General features: G+C 40.1%; 1 protein-coding gene across 1 annotated transcript in view; it reads right to left on the reverse strand.

Moving 5' to 3' along the window:
* COG5 (component of oligomeric golgi complex 5) overlaps window positions 1–23,545 on the reverse strand; it is a 295,484-nt gene that overhangs the window by 86,023 nt on the left and 185,916 nt on the right. Inside the window, exons 11-12 of the mRNA XM_075208803.1 lie at window positions 3,078–3,159; window positions 1,758–1,962 (exon numbers count right to left, since the gene is read on the reverse strand). Coding sequence (XP_075064904.1) covers window positions 1,758–1,962; window positions 3,078–3,159 — 287 coding nt within the window. The remainder of the gene's footprint in view (window positions 1–1,757; window positions 1,963–3,077; window positions 3,160–23,545) is intronic.

A 23,545-nucleotide genomic window follows, 5' to 3' on the forward strand; every position in this document is an offset into this window, starting at 1 on the left:
CATTCTTTCCCTAATTAGCAAACCTAGGGGTCCGCTCAGCCACTTGTTAGCTGGAAAAATGGAAAAGAGTGTTTGTTGTTTGGGACATAAGTGTTATGAGAAGGGTAACAAGGCCAACTCCCTCCTGGCCAATACTCTTAAGGCCAAAAGTACTTCAATACAGATCAATGTTCTATGACCCTTGGATCATAAATAAAACCTGCTGCTCTCTCTACAAGACTCTTTACAACCTCCCACACTTGGGGGATACCACATCACACCGCTCCGATGCTACCACTTACCTGAAATCTTAGAATTGACTTAATCTTAGCTTGACAAGGACAGCGGTGCTGTGTGAGGACATCTTCACTGAGGCGAAAATGACCCTCGGCTTAAAGAAGCCTTTCAAAGCTATGGGCGGGACCGGACAGACCTCCCAAAAAACCTTTGCTCCCAAGTTACTCCCTAAACTTACTCATATAAGTTTAACCGCTTTCTCCATATCTTGGGCGAATCAGCCTCTGTGTCATACAAAGATATATGCATTAAATATCACCTTAATCCTTCAATGCACTTTCAAAACCTTCAAATTCAGGGATAATTTATTTAGTCTCAATCCCGGTCTAAGAAACACCGTGCCCTCTCCCCCTTTGAACATAACTGCATATACTGTGTTGGTCGCAGAGATAACATTTCAATTCTGTAGCGCTCAATAACGGCCCCTCCACCTCAAGAAAAGGCTTGAGAACACAATCACAGGATCTCCCTGGACAGCAAGGAGTGATCCATCATCTGAAAAGCCAAGTTCTCCATCAACACTGGTATCCAGGAGAATTGCTATAAGATCTATAGTCGATGGTACTTAGTCCTAGATAGACTCCACCACATGTACCCTCTAGTGTCTGACTGCTGCTGGCAGCTCTGTGGTGCTACAACTACCTTTCTTCTTATATGGTGGGAGTGCCCAATAATCTGTGATTTTGGAACCTAACCTTGGATATCATCCATCAGGCTACTGAAATACTGGTCCCTAGGGAGCCCCTGTCAATTGCGCTCAACCAGCCAATTCCCCACCTCAGCAAAACCACTGATCGCTTGCTCACATATCTGCCAAGCCTCCAAATTGATCATTGCTAGGGCGTGGCAACAGCCCGCCCCTTCCTCGAGAACTGAGCTGCTCAACCTTATCTGGTATGTCTCTTCTATGGAGTACATCACTGCCCTCATAAACAACACCCTACTCAAATATCATTCGACCTGGACCCCTTGGTTTCACTCTCACCATTCCACTGTTCCTGGTATTGCGTGACCTAGTTACACCTGCCCTTACCCCCTCCCCCCCTCCCACTGCTTTTTCCTCAACCTCAACTTCACCCATGGCCATGTGACACAAAACTGATAACTCTGTATGTAGTCAATGAATCTCCCACCCAATCCTGTAACTGTACAACTCGAAGCCCCCCCGACCATGGTTTGATCAGTTTTCACTTTACCACAGCAGTCCTTACCCCGGGCTGTCAAAGCCTTACATTGCACTTTATAAGCTGCTTGTTTGCTGGTTTTGTATATGTACTCTGTATGATTTGGTCACTATACTTTTTCATTAGGTCTTCGTTTTGTAATGTGCATCCGATATGGTTTGAAAATAAAGAGATTTAAATAAAATAAAAATAAATAAAACATAATTATCAATCTAGCTAGTGCTAACTTTCTTGACCTGGAAAGCAATGAAAAGGGACTTTAAATAAATTACAGTACGCAAATGTATATATACTCACTCATTATCTAGTTTCTTTGTTATGAAAACATCTTGTGTGTCATCTTCAAGTTGTTGTAGCTCAGGAATGAGATCAGAGATCCCACTACTAGTAAACGAACCTTGTAAATTCTGGCTGTATTGCTGAAGTCGTTTCCACAAATCATTGTGTAGTCTTAGAAGTTTAGGGTATTCTCCTTCAAAAGCCTGTTTCAGGAATGTGGAAGCTAGCGAACAATACAGAGACAAGATGGAAAACATCAGGCTAAATAGGGATAAGTGGTCTCTGGTGAAGATACAATACCAATCTTTGGCTAAATAACAAAACACTGCCCAATTTACTATTTTACATCTTGATTCTCAACAAGTGATATTAACGAAAAATTAGGAAACCTCCTACAACTCATCTTCTGTAGAATTACTTTAATATCACAAGCAAACCAGTCCAGTATAGTTGCGAATAATGCAAAAGATGACACATTGAAAGTATATGGCTACCTGCAATTACTGACACCACTGAGGACCTAAAAAAACCAAGTCAGTTTGCAATGCGAGTCATATTTCTGCATCTAACATTCCATTTTGCTCAGAGCTGGAAAGAAATCAGCACGGTATAAGGCTTTGAAGCTTGGAGCTGGAGCTCAGCTTCTGTAGCTGCTCCTCCTTCTGCTGGACAACATTGTTTAAATGAAATGTAAAATTTGACTATATTGTACAATAATTAGCTTTGGTTAGACCATTCCATGAAATACAGAATACTTACTTAAAATGGACACTAAGCCTTAAAACAATGTAATTAATAGGTCTAGAGATGAAGGTAGAGCAGCAGTATGGAGCTGGTAATCAGCTAATGGAGATAACAAACAAAGAACACTAGCAAAGAGCTCATTTTTACCTTTTATGAAGAAGCCCATTAAGAAAACTTAATAAAAATGTGGTGTGATGAAACTAGGGGAAGAATTATTACATCCCTACAGTTTTGCAGGACTAGGCCCCGTTTATCCGACATTTCAATAAATCCAGGCTTATAGGTTATGTGCAGTATAGTAAAATGTATTGAAGTTCAATTCGCTGTATATGTTGAAGCACTTGGAACTATTTCTTGGCACTAAGTTACCAACAACTGTTTTTACAGTACATTTTAGTTTATAAGTGGGACCACAGATGCATATTTAAGATTACAACTGTACTATGAAAGATAGCACTATTTCCTCTCAACAGGACTTATTCCGTGCACATAGAAAAAAAAAGTGTGTGAGAGAATATCATTTACACAAACACACAATGCTGTTGTCTTTTAAATGTATTGGCTAAAAATGTCATACGTGTCTTTCAAACTTACAGTTTGTTGCCTTCTCAAAATGAGATGAAAGTATCTGGGTAACGGAATTCCAAAATGCGAACATAATATCTGACTGGCCATCCTAAAAGAAAATGGATAAAACAATAAACACATACCTGTTCCTTAATTTTAAACTAATATATTATAAATTAATCCAACACTATATTCATAAATATTGCATTCGATCAAATACCTTCCAATTCTCCCTCTTTTGGAGGCACTGTCCTTCTTCTGAACCTATATCTCGCCCCTTTTACATGACTCATTGTTCCACATCATCATAGTTGGTGAACTTTTAAAGTAAACACTCTATGGACAGTATGTATAAAAACGGCAAAATGGACAAAATATATAATGCCTCGCCCTTTCAAATTAGCCTCTAACATCTACAAAATCCTGATTTGTTAAAAAAACAAAACAAAAAACTGGATACTAAATTAACTAACAAAAATTCTGACAAGTCAATGATCTTGAAAAAAAACAGAATCACAGATTAGCTATGATAGGTCATGAATCTTCAAGATCCACGAATCAAAGCAGTCCAGACAAAATTGGGACTATTGACAGTCTAATTTTGAAATTGTAGTACTGTCAGTTGGTTGAATTTTTTTTTCTTCCCTTGCATTTTAGGAAATGTATTTAATAATTGCATTATTCATTTTTGTGTCTATTAGTGACTTTTAGCTCTGCAGAGTGTGTTTTTTTTAACTACTTTCTGACAGGCCACAGTGTATGTTTATCCACTCAGTCAGACTATGACAGAGCCAATGTAGATAAATGACTAACAGTCACTGTAGATGCATGCTTCCATGTGCACAACCAGTGCCTGTAATTGTGCTGTAACTAGACAGCTCTGATAACATGGAATAGGTCAGGAAACAATAGGTATGGTACCTAGTCATATGATCACAGTTTATTTGTAAATAAAAAGTTTCATATAGCCATTGACTATCCCTGTTACCATTTTGTCTGTGAGAGAGCCAGTGTATTGTGAGTACGGGCTACTTTGGATCAGCATTTAAAAAAAAAAAGTGTACAAAACAAAAATTGTTTTATATCTATATTATTTTTTTCCCTTCCTTCTTTCTCCACCCCATCATTTTCCCACTGCTCTTGCAACCCATAGGCTAACCGAGGGTGGGGGTTATGGGGGTTCCTAGTACCTGGAAACCCCCTCCAAGCCTGTGGCACTGTATAATTGAGGTAGTTGGACCCTGCCCCCGCTTCACACAGCTCTGCTTGAAAAGGGAGAGCTGCATGCACCTAACAGTAGTGCACACAGCATTGCCCATGTATATTATAGGGATAGGAAGAGTTGGAGAGCAGTCAAGCACTGTCTAATATTATAGCCACGCCCCCATGCATGATGATAACGCCCACTGGTGGCGTGGTGTGGAAACACCCCTCTACAAATCCTGCGTTTGCCCCTGCAACCCCTCATTTTTTTCTATCTTTTCTTTTTGCTTTTTTGTGAAAATATTTTTATATGGTAATCAAGTCTTTTAGCTGGTCAGTAAAAGTATTTATACTTGGATATCTACTTTTTATATTCTATGGACAGTGGAGTACTACAATAAAATCCATCAGTAATGGAAGTACAGTCAAACAAGCAAGGTGCAACTAACACACAAGTAGTTTTATTGTGCAGGATACAAATAAGCAAATAAAAAAAATCTCAAAAGAAACAGGAGGTTTTCCCAATATACAACTCAGAGCTCTCTCAGTAATTCCCTGATTGATTTCCCAGAAAGATAGATAAAGATAACAGGCCTTTCATATCTGTACAAGAACTTGAACAGCTGCAGTTTGTTAACTAGACTGTTACCTGACTGGGTAACCAGTAGTTCTAGAATTAGCTTTTACTTGAGCTGAAAACAATTTAAAGACCACATCCATTGTCCAAAGTAAATAAGCAAATTATGTTTACTTGACAATTTAATTTCTCTGAGGAACTCCATGGCACCCCCACATGAATGGGTTAATCCTTAAATAGCTGAGTAGAGAAAGAGAGAGAGAGAACAAGGTTTACACCCCCATAAGGTGTATAGTGTGACTCCACCTTTCCGACTTTGAGTGTCTCCCTTGCAATCTCTGAAAAACATACCCAGAAAAAAAATTAACATTGAAGAGAAATATTGGGATGGCCATGGAGTTTCTCTATGAAATTTCTTATTGCTTATTATTTCCTTTTCAGACTCCATGGCAGCCTGCACTAAAAGTATGTGCCCAAACAATCAATTAGGAGGCGGAGGGCAACAAAGAAAAGAAGAAATCTGTTTAACAGTGATCAAGTCATCAACCTAGAAGAGATTTTGTTGATTAATTGCTTGAGTAAATCTTGTTCCAAATAGAATGTACTCAAAAGTCATGACATCCAAAACATGGTGTGAGAATGTGTGAAGCAGCAACCATCCTCCTGCTTCTGCTGAAGCCTGCGTCCTGTGAGCACAAGAAGTCCCAATTGCTCTTGTGGAATGCGTCCTCAGTACTTTAAGCACCTCATGTACTTTCCTCTTATAAGCCTATGAAACAACTTCTATAAACCATCTCACCAGCATGCTTCTGAAAGAAACTGGACCTTGCCTTGGACCTTCAGGAAGTACAAAAGAGATTATGTGTTTTTCTGGAAAAAGGGAAAAAGGGCAGGAAGTTCAATTTCTTGGTTCACATCAAACTTGGGAGATTACTTTAGGAAATAATGCAAGATTGGTCGCAGCACCACTTTTTCCAAGTGTTCGGAAATGGTTCTTTGTACCACAGAGTCTGAAGTTCTCCCACTCTAAGAGATTACTTTAACCGTGAACCATTTGAGTGATACTTTCTGTAGGGGTTCAAAGAGTTCTAATGTTAAAGCCTCTAAATCAAGATTGAGATGCCAAGCAGCCACAAATGCTTTTATGCAAGCGTGATTTATTTTTGCTGCTTGAAGGAACCTCTTGATTAGATTGTCTGATATTAATATTTTGTCCAGAAACACCCTGCATGTAGACACCTATATCTTTAACTTTCTAGGCCTTTCAGTAAACCTGATGCCTGAAAGTCCAGTCTCTGTGGTATGCTAGCATCCGATGCATTGATTAACTTGGCCTGCAACAATATATAAATGGTTTCCAACCTCTATAGTATGCTATGGAAGTATTCATTTTTCTTGCCGACGGAAGTACTTCAATCATTTTGACAGAGATATACTATATGGATAAAAGTATTTGTCCACACCTGTTAATTATTGAATTGATGTGTTACAATCAGAGGTGTATAAAATCAAAAAGATGTTTAAGAGAGCAATAAGATGGTTCGTGAAGTTTCATTCCTGCTGGATATTCAACGGTCAACTGTAAGTGATATTATTAGAAAGTGAATGCGTTTAGGAACAACAGCAACTCAGCCACGAAACAGAAGATCACATAAAATCACAGAGTGAGGTCAACGACTGCTAAAGCACATGGTGTGTAAAAGTCGCCAACGCTCTGCTGATTCCATAGCTGAAGAGTTCCGACCTTCCCCTGGCATTAATGTAAGCACAAAAACTGTGTGGTGGGAGCTTAATGGAATGGGTTTTCATGGCCGAGCAGCTGCATGCAAGCCTCACATCACCAAGACTGATGCAGATGGAGTGGTGTAAGGCACTCCAACACTGGACTGTGGAGCAGTGGAAACGTGTTCTGTGGAGTGACGAATCACGCTTCTTTGTTTGGCAGTCAGATGGGCGAGTCTGGGTTTTACAGATGCCTGGAGAATGTTAGCTGCCTGACTGCATTATGCCAACTGTGAAGTTTGGTGGATGAGGGATAATGGTATGGGGCTGTTTTTCAGGGTTTGGGCAATCTTAAGGCTTCAGCATACCAAGTCATTCCGGACAATGCTATGCTTCCAACTTTGTGGCAACAGTTTTGGGAAAGCACTTTTCTATTTCAACATGACTGTTCCCCTAGTGCACAAAGCAAGGACTACAAAGACATGGTTTGATGAGTTAGATATGGAAGCTCCTGACTGGCCCGCACGGAGCCCTGACCTCAACCCCATCAGACAACTTTGGGATGAACTGAAACGGAGATTGCGAGCCAGGCCTTCTCATCTGATGTCATAAATGCTCTACAGAACAAATGGGCACAAATTCCCACAGAAACACTCCAACATCTTGTGGAAAGCCTTCCAAGAAGAGTGGAAGCTGTTATCGCTGCAAAAGTAGGACCATCTCCATATTAAAGTATATGTAATTGAATAAAATGTCATTACAGTCCTTGTTGGTATAATGGTCAAACGTCTGAATACTTTTGTCCACGTAGTGTACCTTCACTTTTCAACACAGACCACTCAACCTCCACACCCCCAAAGAGAGATTTTCTGGATTTGAGTGAAAAACTCTTCCTTGATGTAGAAGGTCTTATCAAATTGGTAAAGACCATGGTTGTTCGAAGAGCATTTCCCATGCTACTGTGAACCATGAGCCTGTGAGACCAAAATGAAAAAATTTATTTTACTTCTTTTACGCTGCTTTCCTTCTTTATTCCATTCAGTGTACATGCAATTAGAGGAACAGGAGGCATCACATAACCCAGTTCAAACTTCTAAGTCTTTGTTAGGGCATTCTTTTGAGATCTTGTGATGGGAATAGTTTGGATTTTTGCCATGAAATCTATCTGTGGAATTCTGAACTTCTCTGTTATTTGGTGAAATACTTTACTGTTCATTCTCCTGGATGGATCGGATACAGACTGAGATATTCTGCCACTTTGTTGTCTTTCCCCACTGAATGAAGTGCTGATAGGACTTTAGACTGTTTTCTGCCCATGATCAAATTGTTGATAATTCTGCCATAATGTTGTTTGCTCTGTCTGTTAATTGTCTGAAAATATCCTTTCATATTTGCGTTGCAATTGAGGCAAAAAGTGTTGTATTGCATGCCATACAGCACTTGCTTATAGGTTGTTTGCATGTTATCTATTTTCATTTTGATAACATATACCCTGTATTATGTCTGTGTTCCTGTAGAGGTTAATTCAATGATTCCAGATTGTGATCCCATTGTTTTAGTACCGCTAGTAATAGATTCCTCATGTACCAGCTCGCCTATGGGAAAATACCTATGGTTAAGGAGAACATTCCTAAGAGTCTAAGACATTCCCTCCCAGAAGTCTGCTGTTGAGACTGGATTACATAAGACAGTTGTACAATCTTTTGGATTCTCTTATGACACTAATGCTTTGCTTCTCCCTGTATTCCCAGGAATTGCTGCTGGTGAGATGTCAGAGGATAACCCTTGCGGAACTGGGCACATTCCTGTGAAAAAGAATTACCACACATCTTATTTTTGACACTGTTTTTCTTGTTACTGGAATATTGTTCAGGTTTGAAGAGGGGGTATAAAGTAAAGGAGGAAAGGTGGAGTTGCACTATATAACTTCCAGGGATGTCAACTTTTTTTCTGTCTCTACTCAGCTGAATAACAATTAATTGAACGTGTGGACTGCCACTGAGTCTGAAAAGTACATTCATCTTAGATTTCTATCATATGTGTTTTAAATATGGTCAGTTACCCAGTACTTCTTGCACAAGATGCATAGCTTTTTTAATTAGATATAGTCTAGCTTGTGTGTGTTCGTTAGACCTTTTCCAGATATAGTTATACACATAATAAACACACATAATACACATAAATATATAAAAGAAAATCCAACAGTACAGTAAGCCCCATTTGTTATAATTTATAATGTGTGGTAACGCTGAAACATACAATCCCCAATTGTTCTTCCATTCACAGCAACAAACAGCCATCATGAAACCCTTGACTCACTTCATGGTACAACCAGTGCTTGAAGTGGGGCAGTATGTGCCGATATGATATACCGGCAGTTCTTTTCCCAACTTCTTTACTGGCAGCCGGGGCCGATGGAGTGCGGGCTAAGCTAGGCGTGGGGGATGGGGGGTGCACCATTTCTAAGAGACGCTACACTACGCCTGCCAAACTACCCTGTAAAAAAAAAATATTAGGTGCCGCATCCAGCAGCTACCACCTCTTTCCTGGTTCCCTCCTCACTGACTGTTGTGCATGACGTCATCACATCCCGACCATGTCGGTGAGTAGCGGCACAAAGAGGAGTCAGAGGACCGAAGACAGAGAGAAGAGGGATAGAAGAAACAGAAGAAAAAAATCATAGAAAGTTGAGTAGAGAACAGAGGGGGCAGAAGTGTGATGAAGGAGGGGCAATAGTGTGAATTCACTAGTGAGCGGGAATAATGGGAGCCAAAACAAGGATAGATAGAGAGGATCAAAGAGTTAGGGAGGGCTAAGAGAAGCAGGATGTGAGCCACAGGGGAGAGCAAGAAGGGAGGAAGAGAGGGAGATAGGGGCACATAGGAACAGAGAAAAAAAAACAGGTAACGAAAAAATAAAGGATAACATGAAAGATATAAGTGAGATATTTTGGAAAGTTTGATTATAATATTATGGATATATGAGGGAAAATTTAAGTACACAGGGGAGACATGAGGGAGAGGTGTAGGGATACAGAGGAAAGGTAATTGGACACAGGATAGATGGGGGACACAGGTTGGATAACCCTGCAACTTTAACTATGTTTTATATTATACTATATAGTGTTAAAGTACATCTAAAATTAATTTAACTATCAAAACCCCTAAAACTTCGGTGGCCCTAGATGGCCCCTGGTTATTCATTTCAAAGTGAAAGTTCCATACCAGCACTTCTAAATTTCCACTTCAACCACTGGGTCAGACCAGGGCTGCCAAGAGGAATTCAGGGCCCCGGTACAACAAATTCATGGGGCCCCCCTTATAGTTGAGTATGCTTAAAAAAATTGCGCCGCCTAACCGCAGCGCAAAACGATTCGGAGGTGTGGTCATGCATTTGGGGGCGTGGCAAATGCGCCATTGGGGCGTGGCAATGCGCCATTGGGGCGTGGCTAACACATCAAAATCACTAGGCTCTCAATTCGCCCGAGCGTCACATATGTCCAAGCACTCCTGACTTTCAGGACATCTAGCACCACAGTGTAGTATAGAAAAAATGCAGTGTGTACACCAGTGGTTCCCAAACTTTTGCAGTTCACGGCACCCTTAGAGTCTCCAAATTTTTTCAAGGCACCCCTCCAAAATAATTACTGAGCAGTCCTGTTTTAGAAGTAGTTGGGTCAAAAAAATGTAATAAGTATTTAGGTCAGGACAGAAATACTTATTTAGTTGTATGCAAAAATGCCCCCTCTGCATCCAGACACACTGCCCCCTCTGCATCCAGTCACTCTGCCCCCTCTGATATCTCTCACGCTGTCCCCTCTCACTGCCCTCTGTCACGCTGTCCCCCTCCTCTGTCACGCTGTCCTCCTCCTCTGCCCTCTGTCACGCTGTACCCCTCTGCATCCAGTCACTCTGCCCCCTCTCACGCTGTCCCCTCTCACTGCCCTCTGTCACGCTGTCCCCCTCCTCTGCCCTCTGTCACGCTGTCCCCCTCCTCTGCCCTCTGTCACGCTGTCCCCCTCCTCTGTCACGCTGTCCCCATCTTCTGCCCTCTGTCCCCCTCCTCTGCCCTCTGTCACACTGCTCCCTCTGCATCCAGGCACTCTGCCCCCTCTGCATCCAGGCACTCTGCCCCCTCTGCATCCAGGCACTCTGCTGCCCGCTGCCCCCCTCTGCTGCCCGCTGCCCCCCTCTGCTGCCCGCTGCCCCCCTCTGCTGCCCGCTGCCCCCCTCTGCTGCCCGCTGCCCCCCTCTGCTGCCCTATGTCCTCCTCCGTTGCCCTCTGTCCACCTCCGCTTCCTGCTGTCCTTCTCCGCTGCCCGCTGTCCTCCTCCGCTTCTCCCAGCCATAAAAAACAAGAAAGAGCACATAAATTTACCCCCGCAACTAAAGAAACATGCAGCCACAGGTGGTGAAAGTGAGAAGAACAGGTAGGAGAGAGCAGGACAGTATGTGAAATGTTGTGATTCTAGTAGGGACAATGTAAATTTTTGGTGAGTGTTGTGCCCAATGTAAGGTGCAGGCCAAGACTGAACTCTTTGTGTACACCGGCGGTTCCCAAACTGTGCGCCGCGGCTCCCAGGGGTGCCGCGGCGCTGTCACTGGGGTGCCGCGGGCCAGCCATAAAAAAAAAGAAAGAGCACATAAACTTACCAATCCGCCGGGCGCCGGGACCCAGCAGCCTCCTCTCTCCCGCAGCTTATCACTGAATATCGACGTCACCAAAAATTGACATTGTCCCTACTAGAATCACAACATTTCACATACTGTCCTGCTCTCTCCTACCTGTTCTTCTCACTTTCACCACCTGTGGCTGCATGTTTCTTTAGTTGCGGGGGACCCTATTTGGTAAAAAAATAACTACATTTAGATAATTCCAAACAACCCTGGCGTTAAATCAATACCATCCACGATTAATAATTAGGCCTTCCCCAGCTCCAATATTACAATAATGTGCCCCATCATCATCGCCATGCCTTATGATCACACTGCGCCCTCCATGCTGCTTTTGCCCCTTCACCTGGCTCCCCTTCAACACACTATACTATGCTGCTCCCCCCCCCTTTTTCAATCCCACTGTGCCATGCCTCCCCCCCTTTTTAACCCCACTGTGCCATGCTGCCCACCATTTTTTAACCCCACTGTGCCATGCTGACCCCTGTTTTTTTAACCCCACTGTGCCATGCTGACCTCTGTTTTTTAACCCCTCTGTGTCCCCAATTTTTTAACCCCTCTGTCATGCTGCCTCCCCGTTTTTTTAACCCCTCTGTGCCCCCCACATTTTTTAATCCCTCTGTCATGCTGCCCCCCCCCCCCCCGTTTTTTAACCCCTCTGTGCCCCCCTCATTTTATAACCCCTATGTCTTGCTGCCCCCCGTTTTTTAACCCCTCTGTCATGCTGCCCCCCGTTTTTAACCTCTCTGTGCCCCCCCTCATTTTTTAACCCCTGTCATGCTGCCCCCCGTTTTTTAACCCCTCTGTGCCCCCCCTCATTTTTTAACCCGTCATGCTCCCCCCCCCCCCGTTTTTAACCCCTCTGTGCCCCCCTCATTTTTTAACCAATATGTCATGCTGCTTCGCATTTTTTAACCCCTCTGTGCCCCCCCCTCATTTTTTAACCCCTCTGTCATGCTGCCCCCCATTTTTAACCCCTCTGTGCCCCCCTCATTTTTTAACCCCTATGTCATGCTGCACCCCCCCATTTTTTGACCCCTCTGTGCCCCCCTCGTTTTTTAACCCCTCTGTCATGCTGCCTCCCCGTTTTTTAACCCCTCTGTGCCCCCCCTCGTTTTCCTCCCTTCACTCACCTTTTCTCCTCTCTGCTTTCTTGGTCTTCTCTGCTGCTCTGTGCTCCATTGCTCCAGACTGACTGAATGCTGGGCATGACATAATGACATCACACCCTGCATTCAGACAGTCTGAATGGAGCACAGAGCAGCAGAGGAGGGATGCCGGCTCCGCGATCACGTGAGTATGTTTTGGTTGTTTGTTTTTTTAACTACCCTGCTCCCCCCACCAACGACCGAGGATGTTCAAATAGCTATCTTTTTGAGACTTTATTAATGTAAGGTAACAAATGAAAGTCAATAAATGAAAAAAAAAAAACCAATATCAAATACATATGGTAGACTAAGAAGTAAAATAAAATATTCTATGTGAAAATGTAAAAATTGACAAAAATGGGGATACAACCTGTCTCCCACAAAGGAAGGATCTTGAAATCTATTACACAACACTCTATTTGTGTTGATAAGCAGTGACCCAGGTAACATTTCCTTGCACTTGTATAGTTATGTTCAGACATGACAAAGAAAGCAATATAATTGAATTCATTTCCAGGCATGCTGTACTTTGTGATTTATGATTCTATGCCTTTGAATTGATTGAATAGTTAACTTATTAAAATAATTCTTGCCAGACTTCAACAGCATACCAAACACACTAATTTATTTCCACAGCTTCAGGAATAAAAGGCCCCTATTCACTTAAAAGAAGCAAACATAGTGTATTATTTAACTGGATATGATTAACCCAGGCAGTTGAAATGTAAGTCAGTGCTAGAGAGCTGTCTACCTGGCATACCTCCATAAACAAATGTTTTGGCCCTATGCTCTTCAAAACATATTCTTTTGGATGACATTTTTTTTAATACACCTCTAATAAGACTATTTGGCCAGTGAACTCAGTTATAATAGAAACACAGGTCTCTTCATTAAAATACTTGGAAAGCACTGGTCTAGCACAAAGAAATAAATCACTTCTAGTCTAAGGACATAGATGTTATTTATGTTATGTAGATAACATTTTATATTTTTTCTTTTGCACGGTTTTGTTGTTAGAAAAAAAATGATCCAGGAATTTGGAATTGTAACTGCCATCACTTTTACTTTTCACTAGAGATGGTCACTGACCCCCGTGTTTTGGTTTTGGATTCGGTTTTGGATCTGGATTACCGTCGTGTTTTGGTTTTGGTTTTGGTTTTGCAAAACCTCCATTGCGTGTTTTGGTTTTGGTTTTGGTTTTGTTTGGTTTTGTTTTGCTATTTTTTGGGAAAATCCATGTTTTTGGGCCTAAATTAACCCAATTTAGTGCTCCAACTGTTTTAGAGACAAGTAATCTAATTGTTGAGGTAATAAATCATCCCAAAAAACAGTTTAATTCTTCGTTGGTAGGCCTATTCTACACACAAAACAGATTGTCTTCCTCTCCATCTATGCATATTGGCAATGCAGCCATCGTCTTTGAATGTATATTACACCCTACACTTATAGTTAAATATGTAAAGAAATGGAAAAAGCCAGTTTGGTTTCTGTCTCTCAAGGCCCCCCTCCACTTGTATAAAATACCAAAAAATTCAGCCATTATAGACTGTACAATATTAATTGACATGGAGAAAGCCAGTTTGGTTTCTGTCTCTCTAGGCCCCCCTCCACTTGTATAAAATACCAAAAAATCCAGCCGTTATAGACTGTACAATATTAATTGACATGGAGAAAGCCAGTTTGGTTTCTGTCTCTCTGGGCCCCCCTCCACTTGTATAAAATACTAATAAATTCAGCCGTTATATACTGTACAATATAAATTGAAATGGACAAAGGCAGTTTGGTATCTGTCTGCATCAGATCCTCTCTCCACTAGGAGTAAAATAGAAAACTATTCAGCCGTTATATAATCTAGAATATAAATAGAAATTGAGAAAGGCAATTCGGTATCTGTCTGCATCATAATCATCAACATCATCATTAGCGCCCTCGTCGCCTACACAAATCTCCTCCTCATCCTCTTCTAATTCCAAAGTGGCATCCTCAATTTGGGTATCACCGGCTACACTCGGGCTATTAAGGCACACATCAGCAGAATGCTCACGATTAGACATCCCACTGTTGGATGGACTCTCCACAGGGATTGTTGTCATTTGTGAATCAGAGCAAATATTCTCCTGTAATGCCTCACTGGTATCTTGCAGCTCAGCTTTGACGCGTAACAGTAGTTGTGCACCAATTGTAGGCTGGGTAACTTTTTGGGATCTGCCACTAATAGCCAAAGGTGAAGGCCTCATTCTCTCTTTGCCACTGCGTGTGTAGAATGGCATGCTTGCAATTTTTTTTTTATCGTCACTTAACTTTTGCTCAGTTACACTTCGTTTTCGCTTCAATACAGTAAATTTTTTTTTGGTTTTTGTTTTTTGCACTAATTTGAAAACACTCTGTTGTTTGACATCGCCTTGGCCAGATGACGTACTGGGAACACTAACATCAGGACTGGTGACAGAACCTGGTTGCTCATTTAGATCATATGTGGACTGCTTTGAATCCATTGCGTAGATACTGCTGACAGATATGACTTTTGACAGCCAGAAATATTAATGCACAATTAGAGAGGACACCCCAAAAACACTGAGGAGTGCTTAAAATTATTGAGTAGATACTGCTGACAGATATGACTTTTGACAGCCAGAAATATTAATGCACAATTAGAGAGGACACCCCAAAAACACTGAGGAGTGCTTAAAATTATTGAGTAGATACTGCTGACAGATATGACTTTTGACAGCCAGAAATATTAATGCACAATTAGAGAGGACACCCCAAAAACACTGAGGAGTGCTTAAAATTATTGAGTAGATACTGCTGACAGATATGACTTTTGACAGCCAGAAATATTAATGCACAATTAGAGAGGACACCCCAAAAACACTGAGGAGTGCTTAAAATTATTGAGTAGATACTGCTGACAGATATGACTTTTGACAGCCAGAAATATTAATGCACAATTAGAGAGGACACCCCAAAAACACTGAGGAGTGCTTAAAATTATTGAGTAGATACTGCTGACAGATATGACTTTTGACAGCCAGAAATATTAATGCACAATTAGGGAGGACACCCCAAAAACACTGAGGAGTGCTTAAAATTATTGAGTAGATACTGCTGACAGATATGACTTTTGACAGCCAGAAATATTAATGCACAATTAGAGAGGACACCCCAAAAACACTGAGGAGTGCTTAAAATTATTGAGTAGATACTGCTGACAGATATGACTTTTGACAGCCAGAAATATTAATGCACAATTAGAGAGGACACCCCAAAAACACTGAGGAGTGCTAACATTTATTGAGTAGATACTGCTGACAGATATGACTTTTGACAGCCAGAAATATTAATGCACAATTAGAGAGGACACCCCAAAAACACTGAGGAGTGCTTAAAATTATTGAGTAGATACTGCTGACAGATATGACTTTTGACAGCCAGAAATATTAATGCACAATTAGAGAGGACACCCCAAAAACACTGAGGAGTGCTTAAAATTATTGAGTAGATACTGCTGACAGATATGACTTTTGACAGCCAGAAATATTAATGCACAATTAGAGAGGACACCCCAAAAACACTGAGGAGTGCTTAAAATTATTGAGTAGATACTGCTGACAGATATGACTTTTGACAGCCAGAAATATTAATGCACAATTAGAGAGGACACCCCAAAAACACTGAGGAGTGCTTAAAATTATTGAGTAGATACTGCTGACAGATATGACTTTTGACAGCCAGAAATATTAATGCACAATTAGGGAGGACACCCCAAAAACACTGAGGAGTGCTTAAAATTATTGAGTAGATACTGCTGACAGATATGACTTTTGACAGCCAGAAATATTAATGCACAATTAGAGAGGACACCCCAAAAACACTGAGGAGTGCTTAAAATTATTGAGTAGATACTGCTGACAGATATGACTTTTGACAGCCAGAAATATTAATGCACAATTAGAGAGGACACCCCAAAAACACTGAGGAGTGCTAACATTTATTGAGTAGATACTGCTGACAGATATGACTTTTGACAGCCAGAAATATTAATGCACAATTAGAGAGGACACCCCAAAAACACTGAGGAGTGCTAACATTTATTGAGTAGATACTGCTGACAGATATGACTTTTGACAGCCAGAAATATTAATGCACAATTATGGGGGACAACCCAAAAGCGCTGGGGAGTGCCAAATATGAAGAAAAAATAATAAACCTCTATCCTCCTCTCTGCACTAGCGATTTTGGTTAGAGCAATTGCAAGAACAATATTGTATTCTTTCTCTGTCCCTGCTCTAATTAGCCTATGACTACACCCTGCTCTCTCCCTCTGTCAAATGGCGATGGATTGCTGTGGAGGCGTGTATTTATAAAGTTGAAGTATCGCGAGAACCGAGTCCCGAGATCCGACGACGTCACAATGACGTTCGGCCTCGATTTGGATTCGGAATTGGCGGGAGAGTACCGAGCTGCTCAGCTCGGTACTCGGATACCCAAAGTTCGGGTGGGTTCGGTTCTCGGAGAACCGGACCCGCCCATCTCTACTTTTCACCCTCATGTTCCTTGACACTTTTCACTCTATGTTACAAACAGTGACAGTTGTAATATCACCAATTAACTGTAACCAGGACCTATTCAATCCGGATCATCTGCCTGAATAGCAACCACTGGATCTGTGAACTTTTTGGCTGCATACAAAAAAAAGTTTAAGGTGTCTGTGTATATATGTAATTTCCAGATCAGCAAATGACCTCCAACATGAGCTGAAGCAGCTCATTGGTCGACCGGATTACGTACTAAGCCTTATTACATCCGATCAGTTTGTGATCGCTTAAAACAATTGTTTGCGGAGCCACAGTCTGCGCAATATCTGGTCTGCTTGGGCAAACATGACCAATTTGTCTGATATGACAAGCATTTGTGGGGCCAGCATATTAGATATCACTAAGTAAATTATGAGTGCTGTACAGGGTCTCCTAGAAATACACACAGCATTTCTAAACCAGAGGAGGAAAAATGTTAATGTTAAAAATGTTTGTTTGTTTTCTTGCTTTTTCAGGTACAGAGCACCTACTGCACACACCTATCAATCTATCTGCCAGTAAGTTGAATGTTATGATCCCTCAACAGCATTTTTCTCTGCTTTTCCTCCTTCCTTTTTCTCCCGCCCGTGTCCGTAACCAAATAACTCCCGGATCTATTAAAGGAACCATTACGTTCTAGTCATCCAAAAGGAATGACCTACATCTCTAAAAGCATTATCTTGCTGCTCAGTCCACACATGCTCTTTATCTATTCTTATAGCATTCCATCCCTCTACCCACTCTTGATTTACTAACATTAAAGATGTCTGCCCCCTTCCCCTTCCTTCTAAATTAAAGGTCGGAGGGATCACTACTCTTGCACATGCTTTTTAAATTTAATTGGTAAATCATACCACTTCCTGAGCAGTTTGCCCAATACTGGATTATTGGTAGTACTGTAGCCTTCTTTCCCTTGCCAGTGCAACAGGCCAGTGACATGTGCACAAACGGTCATCCCTCCCTGCATTATTGTGCTCCCTGCCCCCCCCCCCCCCCAAAAAAAAAACAAACTTCCAATGCAAACCTAATTAAATTCCTTAAAATTAACCCAAATGTTAGCCCAAGCAATAAACAAAAAAAAACTACCAAAAGAAGATGGTGAGGATACACAGTCGGTGCATTATATTATTGGACATCCTCCTGGTACGAATTCCTGGGTAGGTAATGAAACCAGAGCCTTAAACTTACCCTTCCCTCTCATGCATCTGGGGCTTACCCAAGAAACACATTCTCTGTGCTGCACAGCCTTACAACACTTATTTTTATACAATTATGGGACCTCAATTGATTCCTAGATCTATGCTTGCCAACCTTCTTAAGATGGTTACACTGCTCAGAGTTTCTTCAAAGTTCTTTTGCCTATGGCCACAACTAGATTCATTTCCCGGCTTTCATTCCCACTTCTTGCATACTCCTTCCATTTCCCCCTGCCCCTTCCCCATCCCATTTTACAGCTTGACCGGTTTCTATTAATGTTATCCATATACTGGCATGTATAAGCTTGTACAACATGATCTCTTACTGAAATAGAGCTGTTATTACCTAGGTTCATGCTAAAACTTATCTATTATGATATTGATTGTTTACTTCACTTATTTTGTGCACATACTGTTTTTGACTTGTACAATTGCTATACCAGTTTCAATAAAAAATCAGATTGCAAAAAGGAAAAGAAATACAGGACCTGTAGTTGTTCAATCTTTCTACTGCTATCTCCTCCATTACGCCAATATGGAATAACCTATCTTTTACCTCTGGGCTTAGTTGCTAACCTTTTAACTCTTGGACCTGAGCTGGTATCCGCTTGCCCTTGATTCTTGCAACCAAAATTCTATGAGTATTCACAAATCAGACATTTCCTACATCCATCTACCCCCTCAGAAGCTCTCAGAGACCTTACGTCAGTCTGCCTTTGAGACAACATGCATAAAAGGTATAACGTCTTTATTTTATAATTTATTGCTAAATCTATCTTTAGGTTCACAGAGCAGACACGATGGGGATTGGGAAAAATATTGTCCCCCCAGATGAAGATTGTTGTGAAAAACTGCAAGAAAGCCAGCAGTTACATTTCAGCCCATATAAAAGAACTGTGGCCACAGGGGGAGGTTATATTACATTTGTTGGTCCTGCCCAAGAATATCCCTCTTTTGACATAAAGTACACAATCTTGTAAATTCAATGCTGGAAGCACCAATCTACAAAGACCCCTGTATAATTTTTCTTTCTTATCCTCCTCAAGACCTGAGTACGCATTCTATAAAACTGGTGCCCCATATCTTTACTACCGTAAAAATGTGTATTTCCTAGACACTGGAAATAGGCCATACCCAAGCCCCCCTCCCCATATCCCCTTCAAATTAGGCTATTTGCACACATGGAAAAACATTTTTTATTACCCTGCATGATAAAGCAGATACTTTCCATTGGTTTGTACCCCATGGCTATTTAGGGAAGGGTCCAGTCATCAACCTCTTACCTGACTAGGTATTCTAACAGCTTGGTAATAATCTCCATTCTAACAGTAGTCCTACCACCCTTCCAAACGCATGGCTAGTGTTCCCTACTTTACACCGTCAGCTGTAATAGTTATATTTACTATCTTTAAAGATAATTCCTTTACTCCCAATATAATTAATAACACTATTAATATCACTAAAGCACTGTGTTTTAATAACTTTTAACAGTCTTTTCTTCAACTTTGAAACATAAAGAGTTAAAAAAAGAAGCACTAAGTCCCTTTTTCACAGGAATGAATGATACCTAGTGTACTGGTGCATCTCTATGAATAGAAAAATGGAACACAGCATGGACAGTTTAAAAACTTCCATGTGCATTTAGGCTACTTGTTGCAGTCTTTGCTCTGCCGGCTCCCTGCTCTGTTCATTTATGTACCTTGCAGAGACCTAGTCGAGCAGGTACACCTCTATGCATACACTGATACAGACTATATTTCATGGCTTAAGAAATATACCATAAAACCAAAATGATAAACATACCATACATGTGCACTAGTTAAAGAAAACCATATACAATTCTATAAAAATTTTTTAATAAATAATAAATATTAATTGAAATCTCAATATAAATGCATATTTGAATATTTAATTTCTTGTTAGGTTCTTACAAAATCCTGCGTTTTAAGGGGCATATTTAATTGTCCGTGTTACTTGCAAAAGTAACGCGGCGTTAAAACTATTACGGTTATTACGGTAATTCTAAGCCGGATTTCGATAACGGTAATTATGCGTACTATTACCGTAATAACGGCAATAGTGCGTAAGCCACGTTACTTTTCCGAGTAACGCGGACAATTGAATATGCCTATAAGTCTAGTTATTTTAAATGTGAATTTTCTAGATGAAATCAATGAAAGAATCAGAAAGTTCTGTCATGCCTTTACAGGTACACATTGGGTGCCTTTTTCTTTTTGCTAACACAAGTAAAGCCCTTTTTCCTCCCCTTTCGGCATACATTAGCTAGGAGGCAAACCATTCAACCGATTTTGTCATCTAGACCCTGGGCATAATTAGCAAGTATGGCAGCTTTTATTCATATTCACCCAAAATATACATAACAAAAAGTGTGGTTTGCTGAACAGGTAATGTACAATAAAGTGAAAACAGCATGGTACTCATTATAGAGCTGTGAAATCATACAGCCAAGAGCAGTTGAGATATAATGAAGCAACACAGGTCAACGATTTATAGTACACAAAAATGACCATACAGTTAGTATTGAAAGTTCCAACTTTTGTAAGGACATTAGAGATTTTCACTCCGTGGCATGTTGAATTGTTTTAATCCGCAGCAGTAAAGGGATAAGACTAAATCTGATTATGTTTTGATCCTCAACCTCCTTGTTCACCAAGTATGAAGCTCATTAAGGGTGAATGGATTAAAACTTATATTAATTGGTTTGGTGTCTTCTGACAGAGTAATAAACCGCTGGTCTGGCCTTTGAACACCATTAATGTCAAAATATATTTTATTTTAATTTTGTATTTCTAAAAAGTGCTACAACAAAACAGAATATATAGTGTTATGAACTGTGAATACATATACAACTTCTGTTAATAATCAATTTTTAATGTTTAACTGACTATTATGTTCTGTACTATTTATTTATTAGCAATGTAGTAGCGCATTGTACTTGATGACACATATTTGATCATTTAATTGAGGCGGTGAGTTCAGTGTACTTTCTGATGGCAGCATTAATAAAGCTGTATTATAGTGTTGGTGTCAGTGCTGTGATGGGTGGTAGATGGAAGTGTTGTTTAGGCTATTGCACAGAATGTGCGTGGTGCAGTCTAGTTTTAAATGTACCATTGTGCGGGTTTCAGTATTATGTGGGGTACCTAATAAAATAACAAAGTAGTATGTTACAAATAGTATGTTATGAATATAATTTTCAATTCTTGAATACTCTTTTTAAACCATTTTATTGTTTTAACCAGTAATACAATATCTGTGACTGATTTGCAAAAACTGAAAGTCATGGAGAATCATTTTGGGAACTGAAATGCTTTTGCTCATCTCCTGCTATGGGTGTCAGGTTTGTGTGGGATGCAGTGCAGTGTATTGTAGACTGTAGCAGTGTGTGAGTATTGAGTTAAGGTGACAATGTAGTGGTGTTTGTAGCAGAATGTGAAAATTGTGTCGGTTTGGTGATTCAGTGCAACTTGTTGCAGGATGTGAGTACTGTATGTGGGTAGCAGTATGTGAGCATTGCGTGTAGTGGCCCTGTAGTGTTTGTTATCACAGATTATGAGTATTATGTGAGGTGGCAGAACAGTGTGGGCAGCATACACTAATATAAAGCATTTAGCAACACATACACAAACCATATACAATGGAAAACAATATCCCATATATACAGGTGCATACTACCAAAACACGCATTCACCTGCACATTTCTCCTCAACACACACACACCACTCTATTCCATAGATGCATTCGGCATCATACACATTATACATTTTACTCACCAGTCAACCTCCAAAAACAAATATACATTCTTCCCCATACAAATATCTTCCACAAAACACACAATTTCCCCACACATTGTGTTTCACACATTAATGCAATATACATATTTCTTGTCCTCCCACATATACATTGTCTCATATATACATTAATCCTACCCCTACAAATATTCTTCTCCCACTGGATGCATGATAAGAACTGACAATGGAAAATGGTTAGATAGTAACCTATTTATTCTTCTGTATAACCTCAAATATATTTACTTTTATATGTTTTTAAGTACATGAACCGAATGGCCTATAAATACAAACAAATTACAAATGTATTCATTACAGGTGACCAAATGGGTTTGTTGCCTTTAATCTTTGACAACAGTCATTAACTTTAAGAACAGTTCTTAAATATTTGTTTGCAGAAGTATGTAATCATGACCGTGTCACGGTTTTCTTTGGTTTTTTACCTTTAAGCCTAAAAAACTGCATGTTACCACTTTCATCACTCTGTATGCGGAGTTTCTGTCAATCTCAGGTTCAGATTTTATGCATGTTACGTACTACTGACCCATTATATACCTTTTCCGTAGCAAACGCCAAAAATGCTAAAGGTACACTCAGAAATTGAGTGACTATTATGATATACTGTCACCAAAGTCATAACCTGCATGTGAGGCTAGCAGAGATATAGTCAGGAATCATATTACAAGACTCAACTTGCGTTTTTGTATTCGTTCAATTTCAATAATGTAAAAACATTGAATATAACTTGCTCATATTGCAAGTGGGAGCATTACATTGTTATTGATTTTAGCTTCATTATTTACGGTCATAAATACTGTGTTTATTTATCTGAAAAGTGTAAGAGATTTACCAATATACACAATCTAGTATTTATCTAGTATTAACTGATTTGATGTTACTTAATATTAATTAAAGTAATTGCTATGTATGGACTAAATGCCGGTTTACTTATACAAATAAATTATATATATATATATATATATATATATATATATATATATGTTTGTATTAACTTCTATATTAACTATAAATTAATTTTATGTCTATTTGCAATATAACTCTTCAGATGCCATCTATCTTGAAAGTGTTTTCCTTTACATTGGAGGTAATAGGAGTGTGTCTGTGTACGGCTTTTCGCTGTTATCATTCATCTGTCTCTCTTATTTATTTGTAACTACTATTATAGCATATTTATTCAAGTTGTATTAAAAACAGGGATTGATAGTTTATATAGTGTCCAACTTTCCATATTCAATCCATAACCACTCTGTGTTGACTTTTCAAGTGCACTCTAAAGTAAGAAAGTACCGGTAGATAGATGGTTCCACCACCGGCCCCATATGATGCCAATGGGCCATTAACATTGCTGGACTGGATGCTAGTGTTTGGGGCTGTCCATAAGTAACTTAAGCAGTATAACATAAAATAACCAGCTACCAAGAACAATGTGTTATGTTGTAAAAACAGAAGGAAATAAAGGAAAAATATATATAAAGAAAGTGGAAGAAATAGAAATTTGTGTATTTAAATGTATAAAACTGGTGGACATGATCTATTCCGCTAAACAACTTATATAATTTCACCTACTAT

The sequence above is a fragment of the Mixophyes fleayi genome, chromosome 4, assembly GCF_038048845.1.
Source record: "Mixophyes fleayi isolate aMixFle1 chromosome 4, aMixFle1.hap1, whole genome shotgun sequence".
NCBI lineage: Eukaryota > Metazoa > Chordata > Amphibia > Anura > Limnodynastidae > Mixophyes > Mixophyes fleayi.